At 51.2% G+C, this 19,334-nt stretch overlaps 1 protein-coding gene across 1 annotated transcript in view; it reads left to right on the top strand.

The window, feature by feature from the left end:
- The first annotated feature begins 5,689 nt into the window (after positions 1-5,689).
- The window catches only part of LOC135978144 (patr class I histocompatibility antigen, A-2 alpha chain-like), a 29,607-nt gene continuing 15,962 nt past the window's right edge, over positions 5,690-19,334 (top strand). Inside the window, exons 1-2 of the mRNA XM_065579193.1 lie at positions 5,690-6,449; positions 18,026-18,301. Of these exons, the coding sequence (XP_065435265.1) occupies positions 6,332-6,449; positions 18,026-18,301 (394 nt within the window). The 5' untranslated portion in view covers positions 5,690-6,331. The remainder of the gene's footprint in view (positions 6,450-18,025; positions 18,302-19,334) is intronic.

The following is a 19,334-nucleotide window of genomic DNA, read 5'->3' as shown; positions in this document are numbered from 1 at the left end:
GTCAGGATAACCACACCGCTCCCCCCCACCCCCCAGCACTGAGCTGTCACTGACATGGAACGGTGACGTTGCTATAGTGACTGGGGGGGTCCTGGCCCCCTTGTGCCAGGTGCTGCCAGGGTCGCTGCTGGGACACTGTGTGTAGTGGGGTGCTGAGAGCCACTGAACTGTAACCCCTTCATCTAATGCCAACCTCACCCAGCCAGGGGGTGAGGCTTCGTTGGGGTCAGAGCACCCATGGGTGCTGCACACGCTGACAAGCCCGTCGCAGCCCCGTGAGGTGCTCAGACTGGGAAATCCCCGGGTCCAGGCGCTGCCCAGGGTGTTTCATTCCCCGCGTCTCAGGGCAGGGCGGAGCTTTCAGACACGATTCTTCCTGTTTGCAGAGCTCAGGTTGAGGGAGAGGGAGTAAATTAGCGCCCCCCCCCCCCCCCCCACCCATAGACCAGGGTTAAATGAAGGGAAAAGGCTTCTTGGATCTCTGACCTTTCATGGCTCCCAGAAGGTTCTTCACGCCGGGTTTCACCCCAGTGCCTGGAACTCCTGAGTGTGGTTTGTCCTTGGCTACGTACGGCTAAGTTGTGTCAGCACCAGTCCAGTTGTACTTACAGTCAGCAATGGCAATGGGTTGTATCTGTAGTGGAAGCAGGTCATTAGAGGTGTCATCCTAGAGAGGAGATGTTAACTCCCCTCTGTCTCTGGTGTTTTAGCACCCCAGGGCGAGGGGAGAGTCTAGAACCCTGGATCTGTGATTAATCAGGTCTTAGTTTGGGTGCGAGCTCCCGTTGCAGAGCACAGAACAGCTGCTGCGTTTGTACTGTTAGGATCTCCCGTAGCTGCCGGATAAAGAGCTTCCGGATCCCAGTAGGATGGGGTGAGGAGAGGGGAAGGCACATCCTGCTTTTCCTGGCATGGACTTGAATTTCCCTTGTTCTCCATGAGGCAGCAGCTCAGACGCTGGGCAGCTCAGCAGCCCGTATTGATCCGGGTGAGGGTGCGGGGTGGATTTGGGGTTTGTTTAAAATGGCTTAAGGCACATTGGTGCCCTTGTGACACCTCAGTAACAGGTGTGGTTTGACCTAAACAGGGTTAGGCCCCAGTGCAGCCTGGCCCTACTGGGTCATAGAATCATAGAAGATAAGGGTTGGAAGAGGGGAAAAGGACACTGCCCAACTTACTTGGGGTTTGCAAGAAGGCTGGCTAACCTAGTGAGGAGGGCTTTAAACTAGGTTCGTTGGCCTGGGGTGGGGTAAGGAGACCAAAGCCCTGAGGGAAGTGGGATACCAGGAGGAAGCACGAGCAGGAGAGCACAAGAGAGGAGGACTCGTGGTTCACACTGAGAAAGCAGGACGATCAGCGAGTTATCTTAAGTGCCTATACACAAATGCAAGAAGCCTGGGAAACAAGCAGGGAGAACTGGAAGTCCTGGCACAGTCAAGGAATTATGATGTGATTGGAATAACAGAGACTTGGTGGGATAACTCACATGATTGGAGCACTGTCATGGATGGATATAAACTGTTCAGGAAGGACAGGCAGGGCAGAAAAGGTGGGGGAGTTGCGTTGTATGTAAGAGAGGAGTATGACTGCTCAGAGCTCCAGTATGAAACTGCAGAAAAACCTGGGAGTCTCTGGATTCAGTTTAGAAGTGTGAGCAACAAGGGTAATGTCAAGGGTGGGAGTCTGCTATAGACCACCAGACCAGGGGGATGAGGTGGATGAGGCTTTCTTCAGGCAACTACCAGAAGGTACTAGATCACAGGCCCTGGTTCTCATGTTGGACTTCAGTCACCCCGATATCTGCTGGGAGAGCAATACAGCAGTGCACAGACAATCCAGGAAGTTTTGGAAAGTGTAGGGGACAATTTCCTGGTGCAACTGCTGGAAGAACCAACTAGGGGCAGAGCTCTTCTTGACCTGCTGCTCACAAACAGGGAAGAATTAGTAGGGGAAGCAAAAGTGGATGGGAACCTGGGAGCAGTGACTATGAGATGGTTGAGTTCAGGATCCTGACACAAGGAAGAAAGGAGAGCAGCAGAATACAGACCCTGAACTTCAGAAAAGCAGACTTTGACTCCTTCAGGGAACTAATGGGCAAGGTCCCCTGGGAGACTAACATGAAGGGGAAAGGAATCCAGGAGAGCTGGCTATATTTTAAAGAATCCTTATTGAGGTTGCAGGAGCAAACCATCCCGATGTGCAGAAAGAATAGCAAATATGGCAGGCGACCAACTTGGCTTAACAGTGAAATCCTTGCTGATCTTAAACACAAAAAAGAAGCTTACAAGAAGTGGAAGATTGGACAAATGACCAGGGAGGAGTATAAAAATATTGCTCAGGCATGCAGGAGTGAAATCAGGAAGGCCAAATCACACTTGAGGTTGCAGATAGCAAGGGATGTTAAGAGTAACAAGAAGGGGTTTTTTTTTTTTTTTTTTACAGCTATGTTAGCAACAAGAAGAAGGTAAAGGAAAGTGACAGAGGATGTGGAAAAAGCTAATGTACTCAATGCTTTTTTTGCCTCTGTTTTCACGAACAAGGTCAGCTCCCAGACTACTGCACCAGGCAGCACGGTATGGGGAGGAGGTGATCAGCCCTCTGTGGAGAAAGAAGTGGTTCAGGACTATTTATAAAAGCTGGACGAGCACAAGTCCATGGGGCCGGATGCACCGCCTCCGAGGATGTTAAATGAGTTGGCTGATGTGATTGCAGAGTCATTGGCCATGATCTTTGAAAAATCATGGCAATCAGGGGAGGTCCCGGATGATTGGAAAAAGGCTAATGTAGTGCCCATCTTTAAAAAAGGGAAGATGGAGGATCCAGGGAACTACAGGCCAGTCAGCCTCACCTCAGTCCCTGGAAAAATCATGGAGCAGGTCCCTCAAGGAGTCAATTCTGAAGCACTTGGAGGAGAGGAAAGTGATCAGGAACAGTAGCATGGATTCGCCAAGGGCAAGTCATGCCTGACTAACCTAATTGCCTTCTATGATGAGTTAACTGGCTCTGTGGATGAGGGGAAAGCAGTGGACATGTTATTCTTTGACTTTAGGAAAGCTTTTCATACAGTCTCCCACAGTATTCTTGCCAGCAAGTTAAAGAAGTATGGGCTGGATGAATGGACTGTAAGGTGAATAGAAAGCTGGCTAGATCATCGGGCTCAACAGTGATCAATGGCTCCATGTCTAGTTAGCGGCCAGTATCAAGCGGAGTGCCCCAAGGGTCGGTCCTGGAGCTGGTCTTGTTCAACATCTTCATTAATGATCTGGAGGATGGCATGGATTGCACCCTCAGCAAGTTTGCAGATGACACTAAACTGGGAGGAGTGGTAGATACGCTGGAGGTAGGAATAGGATACAGAGGGACCTTGACAAATTAGAGGATTGGGCCAAAGGAAATCTAATGAGGTTCAGCAAAGACAAGTGCAGAGTCCTGCACTTAGGACGGAAGAATCCCATGCACTGCTAGAGACTAGGGACCGATTTCCTACGCAGCAGTTCTGCGAAAAGGACCTAGGGGTTACAGTGGATGAGAAGCTGGATATGAGTCAACAGTGTGCCCTTGTTAGCTTTTTTGGCAACATCCTTTTGGGTTGTATAAGTAGGAGCATTGCCAGCAGATCGTGGGACATGATCATTCCCCTCTATTCGGCATTGGTGAGGCCTCATCTGGAGTACTGTGTCCATTTTGGGGCCCCACACTACAAGAAGTATGTGGAAAAATTGGACAGAGTCCAACGGAGGCCAACAAAAATGATAAGGGGGCTGGAGTACATGACTTATGAGGAGAGGCTAAGGGAACTGGGCTTATTTAGTCTGCAGAAGAGAAGAATGGGGGGGATTTGATAGCTGCTTTCAACTATCTGAAAGGGGGTTCCAAAGAGGATGGATCTAGACTGTTCTCAGTGGTAGCAGATGACCAAACAAGGAGCAATGGTCTCAAGTTGCAGTGGGGGAGGTCTTGTTTGGATATTAGGAAAAACTTTTTCACTAGTAGGGTGGTAAAGCACTAGAATGGGTTACCTGGGGAGCTGGTGGAATCTCCATCCTTAGAAGGTTTTTAAGGCCCTTCTTGACAAATCCCTGGCTGGGATGATTTAGTTGGTGTCGGTCCTTCTTTGAGCAGGGCATTGGACTAGATGACCTCCCAGGTCTCCTCAAACCCTAATCTTCTATGATTCTATGATCTTACAAAACTGGGTGACTGGGCAATAAAATGGTAGGTGAAATTCCGTGTGGATAAATGCAAAGTAATGCACATTTGAAAACATAATCCCAGTTTATACATATAAAGTGGTGGGATCTAAATTAGCTGTTACCACTCGAGAGATCTTGGAGTCATTGTGGATAGTTCTCTTAAAAACATGCATTCAATGTGGAGTTTCAGAGGGGTAGCCATGTTAGTTTGTTTCTGCAAAAACAGGGGGGAGTCCCATGGCACCTTAAAGACTAACAAATTTATTTGGGCATAAGTTTTCGTGGGCTGGAACCCACTTTGTCAGATGCATACACGAAAGCTTAGTCTTAAGGTACCACAGGACTCCTCGTTTTTTTCAATGCGCAGTGGCAATCAAATAAGCTAACAGAATGTTGAGAATCATTAGGAAAGTGATTGATAGAAAGACAGAAAATATCATATTGCCTCTATATAAATCCATGGTATGCCCACATCTTGAATACTGCATGCAGATGTAGTCATTCCATCAGAAAAAAGAAATATTGGAAAAAGTACAGAAAAGGGGAACAAAAATGGTTAGGGGTATGGAATGGCTGCTGCATGAGGAGAGATTAATAAGACTGGAACTTTTCAGCTTGGAAAAGAGATGACTGGGGGGATATAATGAAAGTCTATTTTTCCACAGAGGTTGTGGAAGTCATGGGATCTGTGACTTCCAACAAACTCCATGACTTCAGAACACGGCGGCCGGAAGCTGTGCGGTCCCCCTGCCACCTGTAGCAGCCGGGAGCGGTGGGGCGGCCTCCGTGGGTTGTGGGGGAACCAACTGCTCCCAGTTGCTGTGGGTGGCAGGGAGACCCAGAGCTCTGAGTGGGCTGCAGTTGCCTAGCCCGTGGGTGGTGTGTGGGTCACGCAGCTGAGCTCCCCATTTTGCCATGGATATTTTTAGTAAAAGTCACGGATGGGTCACGGGCTTCCGTGAGCTTTTCTTCGTTGCCCAGGACCTGTCCAGGTCTTATACTACAAATATCCATGATAAAATCATAGTCTTAATCAAGACTGGTATGGAGAAAGTGAATACCGAAGTGTTGTTTACCCCTTCACATAACACAAGAACTAGGGGTCACCCAAATAAATTAATAGGCAGCAGGTCTTTAAAACAAACAAAAGGAAGTATTTCTTCACACAACACACAGTCAACCAGTGGAACTCCTTTCCAGAGGACGTTGTGAAGGTCAAGACTATAACACGATTCAAAAAAGATCTAGCTAAGTTTATGGAGGATAGGTCCACCAATGGCTATTGGTCAGGATGGGCAGGGATGCTGTCCCTAGCCTCTGTTTGCCAGAAGCTGGGAATGGGCGACAGAGGATGGATCACTTGATGATTCCCTGTTCTGTTTATTCCTTCTGGGGCACCAGGCATTGGCCACTGTCAGAAGACAGGAGACTGGGCTAGATGCGCCTTTGGTCTGACCCAGTCTGGCCGTTCTTATGTTCTGAATAACTTACAGTAAATTCTGTGCACAGCCGGTGTCCTGGCTCCCACCTGTAGCTTGGACACATTCCCCTGCCCACCTTGCCTTCCCCAGCTTCAGCTCCTGCATCTCCTCTCCCCCAGTCCTCCTGCCCCACCCTCTCCCGTAACACCCCCTTCCTTTTCCCCACACCGCACTCCAGCCCTGCCCCTCCTCCTGGGCCCCCTCTCCTGCCTCACACTCCCCTGTACCCCCAGTACACTGTCCCCATATGCTCCCGTACTCCTCACATGCTCCAGCCCCCCTGTACCTCCCTACCCCTTCCTCTCCTCACTCCCCCTCCAGCCCTGCCTCCCTTTCTCCTTCTACCCCACCGTCTCTTTCTCCCCGGTCAGGCCGTTCTGTGAGCCCTTCCCCAGATCTCCCTCCCACAGGAGCCCTCCTAAGGGATGGCGCTGCCTCTCGCATATTGCCAGGGGCTCCTGGCAGGGTCTGGTTCAGTCTGACTCTCCCCTCCCCCAATCTCCCCCGTCTGGCCTGCACTCCAGGCGCATTTTGGACACTGTGGTGTCAGAGCCTGCCCCGGGGCTGCCCTGGTACAGCCGTGTTGTGTATGTGGACGATCAGCTCACCTATGTCTACACCAGTGGGACGAAGAGGGCGGAGCCCTACACACTGTGGATGGCGCAGAACGAGGGTTCGGAGTTCTGGGACGAGGTGACCTGGTGGGGACAGCGCTTCCAGAAATGGTACAACGCGAGTCTGAACACCCTGAGTCAGCTCTACAACTGGACCGAGGGTGAGTGAAGGACACAACACGACCAAGGGATGCAGGGAAATGGGGTGGGGGTTGGGAGTGTGGTTGATGTAAACAGGGTGAAGGGACACCGGGATGTGTGTTGGGGAGGGGACAGAGCCCAAAGGCGCATTTTCTCGCTGGAGTCAGTGTGAATGTGGGGGACAAAGGGATATGGGATGGGGGGAGGGGCTGCAGGATGGAGGGTCCATGCGAAAGAGATTTTTTGACACCCTCCAAAGTGGGACTCTCAGATTGTCCCCTCCCCAAACAGCCCAGACTTCTGCTACCAGTCCCACTTGCAGCTGCCTCTGCTGCCCTTCGGGGGGCCCCTTCCCACCCCCGCCCTTTTCCAGACATATATTTCCCAGACAGAGTGGCAGAGGTGCAAAAGCCAGAAGTTCCCAGCAGACCCGGCTAGTCCGACCTCCTGGTGATGCAGGCGAGAGAATCGCACCCAGCGATTTCTGGACAGGGGGGTTTGTTCCTCCTGGCTACAACAGTGACTCTGTCAGACCCTAAAGCTAGAACAGGGTTATGAGACGTCTTGTCTCAATTCCCAGATATCGAGTGATGGGGAACCCCAATATCGACAGCCCCAAGTGTTCAGACATCACGAGTCAGACCCCCAAAATCCTGAGTTTGGCTTAAGCGTTGTAAGTATTTTGGGAATAATACTGGAGCTTATTTTTATTTGCCCTCTGGTTTGAGCCCTTAGGGGACACATTTCTGGGGTTTTCCCTGCTGCTAGAAGGACTAGAAGTTACTGCTGTAAGAAAAGAGAGCTGAGACTTTCCCCTAATCCCATGAGTCCAGGAACTGGGGATTTATTAAAACCACCCACTATCATGAAACGCACAGTAAAGTCACAAGAGCAGGCCGTGCTGCATTCACCCCAGCCCTGGGGAGAAGCTGCTCACCAGTGAGCCTCCTTCATTGTTCACTTTGTCTTATTTCCAGAGTGAGTTTATCTCAGGTCAGACTCCGCAGAGTGTCATCAACTTGGGCTGGAGAGTTAGTGAGAGAATCAGCCCCTGCAACGTGCAGATTTCAGAGTAGCAGCCGTGTTAGTCTGTATCCGCAAAAAGAACAGGAGTACTTGTGGCACCTTAGAGACTAACAAATTTATTAGAGCATAAGTTTTCGTGGACTACAGCTAAATTTGTTAGTCTCTAAGGTGCCACAAGTACTCCTGTTCTTTCTGCAAAGTGCAGAGACTCCCGGGCTGCCTTACTGCTGGCAGCACAAACCCAGCACGGAGCCTCCGGGGTCAGGCAGGTTCCCCTGCACACTATCGATAGACGTGTACAGAGCCGTTCTTCCTGCTCAGTCCCTGATGTGGGGGGCTGTAGTCACCTGGCCAGGCCCCCGATTGTGCTGTCTCACTTAGCACGGGAATGATCCATAAGCGTTCAGTGCCTGGCGCTGCTGAACTGTCCCTGGCAGGTGACGGTCTCTCTGTCGTAATTGCTCCTCCCTTCCTGACAGGGGACTCGCGAGTGACAATCCCTGTTTTCCCCGTGTCAGTGGTACTGGCCTGTCACATTGGTGCTCACCCAGGAGTGTCCCCAGCCCCTTGTTGTAGCACCTCCAATCCCTCCTGGCTCCCAGCACTGACAGCAGCAATGAGAACTAATTCCTGTCCGGCCCTGGACACCTGGGTTTCTGGTGGCCCTGCCCCAGGACCAAGCGACAGCCTGGAGGGTTGCCAAGTGTCTGCCCCCCAGCCCGCCCCCTCTGTAGCTAGTTAAACCGTCTCCTGACTAGTCTCACCCATTGGTCCCCTGCTGCTGAGCCTGTCCAGCCTGACCTGTTCACACGGACACCAGCCTCCCCAGTGCTGAGAGAGGGGCTCCGCTCGCCTGCGCTGGGGAGCTGCTGTTTTGTTCCCACTGCCCCCTCCCCAAACCACTGTCCCTCCTGCCCTCCTCCCCCCATTTACCCCTCTTCCTCCCCCCATCCTGGGGCTGCCAGATAGCCAGAGACTGTCCTGAGTCCTGCATCTTGACCACCAAGTGTTCTCTCTAGCTGTGTCTGCCCCCAACACGCACATGGGGGAATTCGGGGTCTGGTCCCTCTGAGACCTCATCGGTGCCCTGTCACGGAGTGTGGGGGAACTCAGGGCCCTGCACCCCTGGCTTCCTGCGATTCACCATGACTCTTAGTCAGCCAGTAAAGCAGAATGTTTATTTAGATGACAGGGACACAGTCCAAGACAGGTCTTGCAGGCACAGACCACAGGATACCCCTCAGTTAGGTCCATCTTGGGGTCCTCGGGCACCCCAGCCCCCTTGGGAGGTCAGAGCCCTCTCTGCTTCCCAGCCACCTCACCAGCCAGCTTCCGAGACTCTCCTTCAGCGACCCCTCCCACAGCCTTTGTTCAGTTTCCCAGGCAAAGGTCTCACCTGGCCTCTAACCCCTTCCTGGGTTCTCATGTTACATGCTCAGGTATTCTCCGTTGGTCAGTGTCCCATCCCCCCATTGCAGACTATCCTAGCCACACTCCCCTGTCAGCATTCACAGACCACATTAAGAACAGTCCCAGTTCGTCACATGCCCCACCCTGCTTATCCCTGTGGAGTGCAGCACGGAGGAGAAGAGGGGTGGGTGGGGAGGGCTGACCCACCCCACTCCTCTTGGGCACCTGGCTTGGGATCTCTGCGTGTCTGTGACCAGCCGCCCTGCATCTCTCCAGATTCTCAGTGGTTCTCTCGTTACTCCATCCCTTTTCACCTCAGTTGTTTTCTCACTTTTTGACTTTAGTTGATTGGTATAAATCAGCAGTGTCCAATAGAAATTCGATGCTAGCCACACTTGTGGTTTTGAATTTTTCTTATTAGCCACATTACAAAAAAGCCACATGCATTAGCCACAATTCAATAGCCTATTAGCCACCTGTGGCTAGTGGCGAACGTATTGGACACCACTGATATAAATAGTTAGTTGGACTCTTCTAGCAGAGTTTCTTCTGCTCCTGAAACTGGGCATGTCTCGGTCTCCGGGCTTCAAACCCGGTGCCTCCTGTGGCAAGCTCATGCCTTTGAGCGACCTGCACTCCAGCTGTCTAAAGTGCTTGGATGAGACTCCTATGGCGGATCGCTGTCAGCTCTTCCACCAGTTCAGTCCACATCTGAAAAAGGACAGGGAGGCCAGGCTGAAGTTGTGACGGGTTTGGTCACAGAGACTCCCCTTGAGACTGTCACTCCATGTCCTGGGATACCACTGAGAACAACCCTCCTACCCGAACAGGTTTCCCTCCACTCCCGTCTTGCTGAGTTAGACACACCAGTCACCTCCAGCACAGACACAGAGGTTGGGCCACAGAAACAGATTCACTCAGCCCAGGGGCTTCTCAGTTAACAGGGACTTTCCCAGCACTCAGTATTCAACCTTTTTGGGAGCCCAAACCCCAAATAAATCCCTTTTACTCTATATAAAGCTTATACAGGATAAATTCATAAATTGTCCACCCTCTATAACACTGATCGAGAGATATGCACAACTGTTTGCTCCCCCAGGTATTAATCACTTACTCTGGATTTATTAATAAACAAAAGTGATTTTATTAAGTATAGAAAATAGGATTTAAGTGATTTCAAGTAATAGACAGAACAAAGTAAGTAACAGAGCAAATTGAAACAAAACACTCAAGTCTAAGCCTAATACATTAAGAAACTGATTACAGGAAATATATCATCCTCAAAGATGTTCCAATAAGTTTACTTCACAGACTGGACTCTTTCCTAGTCTGGGCCCAATCCTTTCCCCTGGTACAGTCTTTGTTAGATCCAGCAGACATCTCATTTGATAAGCAGGGGTTTTCTCATGACTGGCACCCCCTTTTATAACCTTGGCACAAGGTGGGAATCTTTTCTCTTTCTGGGTCCCTGCCCCTCTTGCTAAATGGAAAAGTACCAGATTTAAGATGGATTTCACTACCAGGTGACATGGTCAAGTCTCCATTCCTCCTTGGTTGGCCCCCATGTACACAGGAAGGCTTTCAGGTAAATAAATCATTTACCATCAATTGCCCTAATCAATGGGAGCCATCAAGTTCCCAATGCCCCATTGACGGCCCTCACCTGGTGTGACTACAACCGTGATAGAAGTTTGTCTTATTTCCCCAATTCCAGACATAGAAATAATACATGCAAACAAATAGGATGAACACACTCAGTAGATTACAAGCTTTCTAATGACATCATACAAGAGACGTTTTGCATAAAGCATATTCCAGTTACATCATATTCACATTCATAATCATATTTCCATAAAGTATGTGGAGTGCAACATCACGATCCTTAATCCTGAGTGCCAAAGTGGGTCTCTGACCCATTCTAGACCTGCAACATCTCAAAGACTGAAGTTGTGCATTGTCTCCATCATTCCTTCCCTGGATGTAGGGGACTGGGACGCCACCCTCGGTTTGAAAGATGCCTATTTCCACACCTCTATTTTCCGAGGCCCCAGAAGGTTTCTTGGGATCGTTGTGAACCAGACTCATTCCCAGTTTACCATCCTCCCGTTCAGCCTGTCAGCAGCCTAATGGGTCTTTATGAAATGCTGGTAATAGTGGCAGCCTTCCTGAGAAGGTGAGGGGTGCATGTGTATCTGTACCTCAGTGACTGGCTGGTCAATGACCAGTCCAATCCCAGGTGAAAGCCAGCATCCACCTCGTCCAAACAACCTGGGCCTGCTGATAAACGAGCAGAAGCCAACACTCCTCCCGGCTCAGAGGATAGTGTTTATCGGAGCGTTGCTCAATTCTACCCAGGCCAGGGCCTTCCTCCCAGGAGCCCACTCAGGCTGTTGGGTCACATGGGTCGCGTGCCTATACGAGGTGTGGTATGCGAGGTTGCACCTCAGACCCCTACAGGCTTGGCTGGCCTCAGTGTACCAGCCAAACAGCCATCATTTGGACTCGGTGCTCACAGTGCCTGCCCATCTTTGGCACCTCACGACACAAGGTCAGTGGTCCCGGCAGCAACTCTTGCTATGGATAAACGTCAGAGAGCTCAGAGCGGTTGGCCTAGCATGTCAGGTGTTGTTACCCACCATTGCAAGCAAGGTGGTGCAAGTTCTTACAGACAATATGGCAGCCATGTTTTACATCAACAGGCAGAGAGCGGCCCGCTCTTCTCCCCACTGTGTCAGGAGGCCATTTGCTTGTGGGAGTTCTTCATAAAGCACTCAATCCACCTCAAAGCTTCTCCCCTTTCGGGAGCCCAGAACAAGCTGGCAACTCAGATCTTCTCACCATGAATGGTCCCTATGCCCCAACATAGCAAGGACCATTTTCCAGTGGTGGGTACTCCCCTCGTAGACCTGTTCATGACCAGACAGAACAGGAAATGTCTGCCGTTCTGCTGTCTGCGTGACTGCAACCCGGGCTCACTCACAGATGTCGTCTTACTCCCTTGGAGAAATCACCTGTTCTGCGCCTTTCCCCTCTCCCCCCAATTCCTTTTGTGCACAAGATCTTGCTGAAGATCAAGAGCGAAGGTTATTCTCATAGCCTCAGCCTGGCCACATCAACACTAGTTTGGCTTATTTCTAGACCTGTCAGTAGCAACTCCAATGCTGCTCCCTCCCCTTCTGGACCTGATCTCGCAAGATCGCGGCCAAATGCTCCATCTGCCTGACAGGTCCATGTTTAAACCTGCAGAACTGGCCTGTTCGGAGGAGGTCTGCTAGGTTTTGCTAGGCAGTAGGAATCCAATTACCAGAGCTACTTACCTTGCCAAGTGGAAGCGTTTCTCCATTTGGTCTACCCTGCAAGGCCTCTCACCGGGGTGCCAGAATCTCCCTATGAGTGTGGGGGGGCTACCGGTGCTGAAACTGTGACTCCGCCTCTTCCCCAATTTCCCCCCACACACCCCCGCTTCACCTCTTCTCCTCAGGCTCTGCCCACTCCTCCCCTTCCCCTCCCCCTGCTGCTAATGTGGCAGGGCCATGGCCCCTTGGTCCCCCTGTTCCGGCACCCCTGCCTCCTCACCCACTGAGTCATCTTTCAGATGAAGCAGATACTCCAGAACCGTCTGGGAACAGCCAGGTCTAGCGATTTCATCCGTTAAGGTACACCTAGGAGCGATCTCCTCATTCTACCCCTGCTGGGTGGTCAGTCAGGTTTTTCACATGAAATGTCCATTCCCTTCCTCGAGGGCTTTGAAAGGCTGTACCCACAAATCTGGGAACCCATCTGTGATAAATGAGTGGGGGTAGCACCCCAACCATTCAGTAGCTATAGAATCCTCCTTAGCAGCTGTACCCTAACTGCCTTACCTGTAAAGAGTTAAGAGGTAAGCTTAAAATGAGTTGGCACCTGACCAGGGGAACCAGTAAGGAAGCTGTACCCTCTCAAAGTGGGGAAAAGTGCTGGGTGTGTGGGTCTTTTGTTCTCTTGGCTGCAGAGGGACAGGGCAGTACTTATGCCGTAAAAAGCTCTGGGCCAGGTATGAAAAATCATCAGGATCATACCTAGAAACTACTCATTTGGAACCACCGATATGGAAGTTGTCAGGGTTCCCTCCCCACTCTAAACTCTAGGGTAAAGACGTGGGGACCCGCATGAAGAGCTCCTAAGCTTTTTCTACCAGCTTAGGTTAAAACCCCCAAGGTACAAAATTCCCTGCACCCTGAGAAATGCTTCTCACTGCCACCATCAAGTGTTTTAAACAGGAATCCGGGAAAGGAACCACTTGAAGTTCCCCTTCCCCCCAAAATACCCTCTCAAGCCTGTACACCCCCTTTCCTGGGAAGCTTGAGAATAATCTCCTAACCAATTGGTTACACCGTGATCTAAAAATCCACTCCCGGGGTTTTAAAACCATAGAAAACAGTCAGGTTCTTAAAAGAAGGATTTTATTAAAACAAAGAAGGTAAAATCAGGATGGTAACTATTTTACAGGGTACTCAATTTCCAAACTCCGAGGGATTCCCCCTCTGGACAAAACCTTAAAGTTACAGAAAAAAACAGGAATAACCCTTCCCTCTAACACAGGGAAAACTCACCAAGCAAAACAAACAGAAACCTACTCGCAATGCTGACTAAACTTACTTTAGAAAAGTGACGTTTGGTGAGAAGATGACTGGTTGAGGAGATTGATTTTCTGCAGGTACTTCTTGTCTCCCAAGATCACTCTGACTCAGACAAAGAGCCACACACAAAGTCTTCCCCCTCCCAAGATTTGAAAGTATCTTGTCCCCTTATTGGTCAGATGCCAGCCAGGTCAGGTGTCAGTCTGGCTACCTGAATTTCTTAACCCTTTACTGGTAAGAGGATTGTATAGCACTGCATCAGACCCTCTCCCCCGTCCCTTTATATTTATGACAGAAGTAGAACAAGAAATGTTCAGGTAGACACGATTAGGCCGATCTCTTTTTATGGCTTGTGGATTCCGGTGTGCTAACCCCACGTGCTTTTGTTTTGTTCTAACCTTTAAACTGGATCCCAAGAAAGCTACTCTTGGTGATTAATCCTTGCAGTTGCTCTTTTAAGATCTAGCAATAACCTAAGTTTTCCAAGGGTGTTTTCTTTCTTTTTTTTAAATAAAATTTCCTTTTTGTAAGAACATGACTGGATTTCTGTGTCTTATGAGGTAAAGAGGTTGTGCATATATTAATCAGCTAATACAACCGCTGGGTTCTCCTTTTCTTTTGTTTCCTTTCTTGGCTTTCCCGAAGAAGGGGTGGAAAAGCCGAGGGGCCCCAGAAAAACTTCCCAAGAGAGTTCTTCTGGATTGGCAAAAGGCAGATTTTCACTTGGGTGGTGGCAGCATTACCAGGCTGGAGTGGCCAGTATTAATTTTTCGAGTCCTTGCAGGCTCCCACCTTCTGCACTCGAAATGCCAGAGTGGGGAATCAGCCTTGACAACATCCCCCTGGGAGACTTAAACCTGGTCATGTCAGAGCTCACGGGGCCTCCCTTTGAGCCTCTAGCATTGTGCCCTCTGTTGGACCTTTCCTAGAAGGTCGCCTTTCTGGTAGCAATTACCTCAGTCAGGAGGGTCTCGGAGATGAGAGCTCTTATGTCAAAACCTCCATATACAGTGTTCTTTAACGACAAGGCAGTGGCGTAGCCAGGTTAAGAGCACGGGGAGCGGAGCTAAAAAAAGGCACCGGGAGCAAAAAGTGTCGGGAGAAAAAAAGGCGCTGGGAGCAAAAAAAAATGCTCCACTCCGGCAGCAGCGCAGGAGTAGGGTTACCATATTTCAACAATCAAAAAAGAGGACGGGAGGAGCCCCGCCCTAGCCCCGCCCCCATCCTGTCCTAGCCCCGCCCCTGCCCCTTCCACTCCCTCCCACTTCCTGCCCCCTCAGAACCCCCAACCCTCCCCCCCACTCCTTGTCCCCTGACTGCCCCCCAGGACTCCACCCCCTCCCTAAGCCTCCCTGCCTCTTGTCCCCTGACTGCCCCCTCCTGAGACCTTCCCCACATCCTAACTGGCGCCCTAGGACCCTACCCCCTACCTGTCCCCTGACTGCCCCAACCCTTATCCACACCCCCACCCCCTGACAGCCCCCCCCAGAACTCCTGACCCATCTAAACCCCTCTGCTCCCTGTCCCCTGACTGCCCCCTCCTGGGACCCCTGCTCCTAACTGCCCTCCAGAACCCCACCTCCTACCTAAGCCTCCCTGCTCCTTATCCCCTAACTGCCCCTTCCTAAGACCCCCCCAACTACCCCCCAGGACCCTACCTCCTACCTGTACCCTGACTGCCCAAAACCTTATCCACTCTCCCCCAGAAAGTCTGCCCCGAACTCCCGGACCCCCCCCCCCGCTCCTTGTCCCCTGACTGCCCCCTCCTGGGACCCCTGCTCCTAACTGCCCTCCAGAACCCCACCCCCTACCTAAGCCTCCCTGTTCCTTGTCCCCTAACTGCCCCCTCCTGAGACCCCCCCACCTGTACCCTGACTGCCCAAAACCTTACACCCCCAACCCCCAGACAGCCCCACCCAGAACTCCCAAACACCCCCCCCCGCTCCTTGTCCCCTAACTGTCCCCTGAGACCCCCCCCACCTGTACCCTGACTGCCCAAAACCTTACACCCCCAACCCCCAGACAGCCCCACCCAGAACTCCCAAACACCCCCCCCCCCGCTCCTTGTCCCCTAACTGTCCCCTGAGACCCCCCCCACCTGTACCCTGACTACCCAAAACCTTACACCCCCAACCCCCAGACAGCCCCCCCCCGAACTCCCTGACCCATCCAACCCTCCCCCCTGCTCCCTGTCTCTTGATTACCCCCCCCCCGAACCTCCCTGCCGCTTCTCTGGCCCCCGGCCCCCTTACTGTGCTGCAGTAAACACAGCGGGGGGGGGGGGGGGGGGGGGGGGGGAGAAGCATGCTCTGAGCTCCAGGCGAACGGCCGGCGATCTGTGAGTGCAGGGCGGGCGGGGGAGGAGGGGAGTGGTGTCAAGTTTCAGGAGGGAGGAGCGGGGAAGTGCAGCTCTGGCTCTGGCTTTTGGAGCACCGGCTGCCCTGTTAGCCGCGCGCACGCTCTGCATGGGGGGGGGGGGGGGGGAGGAGAGGAGGGGAAGTCCGGACATTGACAAATTCCCCCCGGACGCTATTTTTAACCTGAAAAAGCCGGACATGTCCGGGGGAATCCGGACGAATGGTAACCCTACGCAGGAGCAAAAGGCGTCGGAGCACAAAAAAGGCGCAGCTTCTGCTCAGTGGGGGAGCGGCCGCTCCCCCTGCTCCCCCCCAACCCGGCTACGCTACTGCGACAAGGTACAACGTTGCCGCCACCCCCGTGTTCCTCCCAAAGGTAATCTTGGAGTTTCATAGTAATCAGGGTATTTTCCTGCCCATTCCCTTCCTCAAGCCGCACAAGAATAGGGAGGAATGACATCTCCACCCTCTGGATGTTAGGCAGGTGTCCTAAGCTGATCCATAAATCCACACCGCTCTGATAGGATGAAAACCCTACCCCTTTTGGCTCAGAGAATTTCATTGTGGATTACATTGTGCATTCACATGTGCTACGAGCAGGCAGGTGTCCCACCACCTGCCTTCCTTGCGGCCCATTCTGTGAGAGCACAAGCTTCCTCAGTGGCGTTCATGGCCCAGTCCTGATCCAGGACATTTGCAGAGCAGCGACCTGGGCGTCAATATATACTTTTTCTTCCAACTACGCCATTACCCACTCAGTGAGAGATGACACTGGGTTTGGTTGGGCAGTATTGTAATCCATGTGTCCATGAACTCCGAGCCCACCTCTTACGGTATTGCTTGGGAGTCCCCGAACGTGGAAGGGACATGTGCAAACAGTTGAAAAAGAAAAAATGGTTACTAACCTTTCTGTAGCTGTTGTTACTTTTAATGTTTTCCACAAGTGATTAGTGATTTTTGGGTGTCTGATGTTCAGAGGCCGGGTGCTCCCACTTTCTGATCTGGCCCCTTTAAAGGGTCTCAGTTAGGCACCCAAAATCACTAGTCATTGCTGAAACTCTTGGCATTTACCTCGATGTATCTAATGCAGGGTGAGGGAGGGGTGAAAATATTTGGGACCCTGTGTGAGTTATTTTTGTGCCCCAACATTCTACCCAGTTTGCCAAGCTAGGGGTCTGATCCTTTCCCCACATTTCAGTCTTCCTCGTGATCCCCACACTGTTCTCTGTTCACCACAGCCTCTCTCCCGCTCCCCTACATTCTCCTTCCTGTCCCAATCCCCCTTCCCTCCCCCCCAGTCTCCCTCCCTGCCTCCTATCAGCCCAGGGGTGGGTCCATTAACTGAGTCTGCTCTTGGTTGTGTGCGAGATGGGGGCCGTTGTGAAGATTAGCCTGGCTGTAGGAAAATGGTGGCTAGCTGAACTAAGGGCCGTCAGTGGCCTGATCCTCACAGGGAATCACCTTGAGACAGTGGCCATGTGAAAAAGAGGCCAAGCATATGAAGTTGGTTCTTTGCCATTCCTAGACTGAGTTGGGGGCACGGAGAAGATGGGGCAGGGAAACAGAGTGACCCTGGGCATTCTGTGAGGTCATTAAACCAGAGCAGAGGTTAGTGTGGGGGACAGACCTGTACCCCCTCCTCACAGGGGAATGGGGGTACTGTCAATGACGGAGGTGGGGGGCCAAGTGATCCTGAGGACCCTGCAAAGTTAATACAACCAGAGCAGAAGAGAGTGGGGTACAGACACCCTGAACTCCCTCTCTTCTCCAGAATGACCCTGACTACGAGAACTGGGGGGATCCTCAGAGAGCAGAAGAGAGCTGGAGGGGATAGATCCCTGCAATATCTGGAGTACTCCCTTTGGGATTATGCCACCCTGCTCCTCCTGCAGGGAACATACAAGAACAAGCAGCAGTGAGGTACTCCTTGAAGGTTGTGAGCTCTCTGCAGTGGGGGCTCTTTAGTGTACAAGACCCAACAGATGGAGAGGGTGCCCCCTGCGGGTTTGGGTTCCCCCCTGAAAGGAGCTGGGAGGGTGTAGGACCCAACAGCATAAGTGGGAACCCCATTTCTCAGGGGAGGGAGGGCCCAGTAGCAAGAAGAAGAACCACTGGGCTACCTGCAGTGGGCTCTTGGTGAGATTTTCAGAGAGAGACTGCTTCTGACCCTCAGCTGTGTTTCAGGGTTTCACATCATCCAGACGATATACGGCTGTGATCTCCGGGAAGACAACAGCATTCAGGGGTTTTACCAGGATTCATATGACGGACGAGACTTTCTTACCTTCGATAAGGAGACCATGACTTGGGTAGCAGCAGATATTGGGGCTCAGATCACCAAGAGGAGATGGGAGGCTGAAGTAAATGACAACCAGCAGTGGAAACGCTACGTGGAGGGGAATTGTATTTCCTGGCTAAGGAGTGCTCTAGAGTACGGGAAGGAGACTCTACAGAGGAAAGGTAAGGCGGGGGACAAGCCCCACCTAGGGGGACACTACTGGCTACATCTCCATTCCCCAGCCCCAGTTCCAAACTGGAGCAGGTGGGTAGGGGGATATTCAGCGAACCTTGCACCAGGGATAGGTGGGGAAACAACCCCTTCCCCATCAGTTCTGCTGGAAAAAAAGATAAGAAATTGAAAATGTTAAAAGCAGTTCACTGTAGAGAAGCTGCATCTCCAGAGCCACTTGACCAAATGAGCGCAACTTCACATCACAAATTCTACCTCTTCCTCTGATGTGACACAGCCGTTATCAAGGCAATCTGCCTGTGCTTGTGCATGTTAGAGCACTCTGCTTAATTATGGAAGTGCCACTTCTATGGACACCAGCTTCATTCACCATGTAATTCTTCCCCATTCACTGTCTGTACCATCATATTTCTTGTGTTGCCCCCAGCCCGTGTTCCATCAATGATGGTAGCTTTGTCCTTGTTGCCAAACTTCTCCTACAGTCATTTATGTGCTTCCTTCCATGCCATTCCCTACATGTGGAATTGCCCTCCCCATACTAACCTGGAAGAAGGCTCCCCTTGTCCTTAAAGTTTTCCCCCTCAAGACCTACCTTTGCTACAACACTTTCATACTTACTTTTCGATTCTTTTATCAATAAGGCACCAGATAATCACACTCAAATTTATTACCAGCTTTTTAGTTAAAGATTAATCACAAACATAGAAGGGAAGAGGTTAAATGCTTTAACACTCCAACTCAGGAGGACAGTCTGCTTCAAAATGTTAACTCACTATTACCCGTTTATGTACCTTGTCTGTTACCATATACACACATTTCCCAGATTAGTTAGCATCATTACACACCCTGATCTTTCCCTTCCCAAACAGTTTGCACTTGCTGTTCAAGGTTACTTGAAATTTCTACCCAGTTTTTTGCAACAATTATACTAATTGCTTATTTCCCTCACAAACCTCAGCAGAACATTATCTTGTCCTTTGCCATCTTTACAAATGCCAACAAGAAAAATCCATACACAGCATT

The sequence above is a fragment of the Chrysemys picta genome, unplaced genomic scaffold (genome assembly GCF_011386835.1).
Source record: "Chrysemys picta bellii isolate R12L10 unplaced genomic scaffold, ASM1138683v2 scaf141, whole genome shotgun sequence".
NCBI lineage: Eukaryota > Metazoa > Chordata > Testudines > Emydidae > Chrysemys > Chrysemys picta.
Note: the sequence above shows the minus strand (reverse complement) of the source record. Positions and strands in the feature narration are given on the sequence as shown.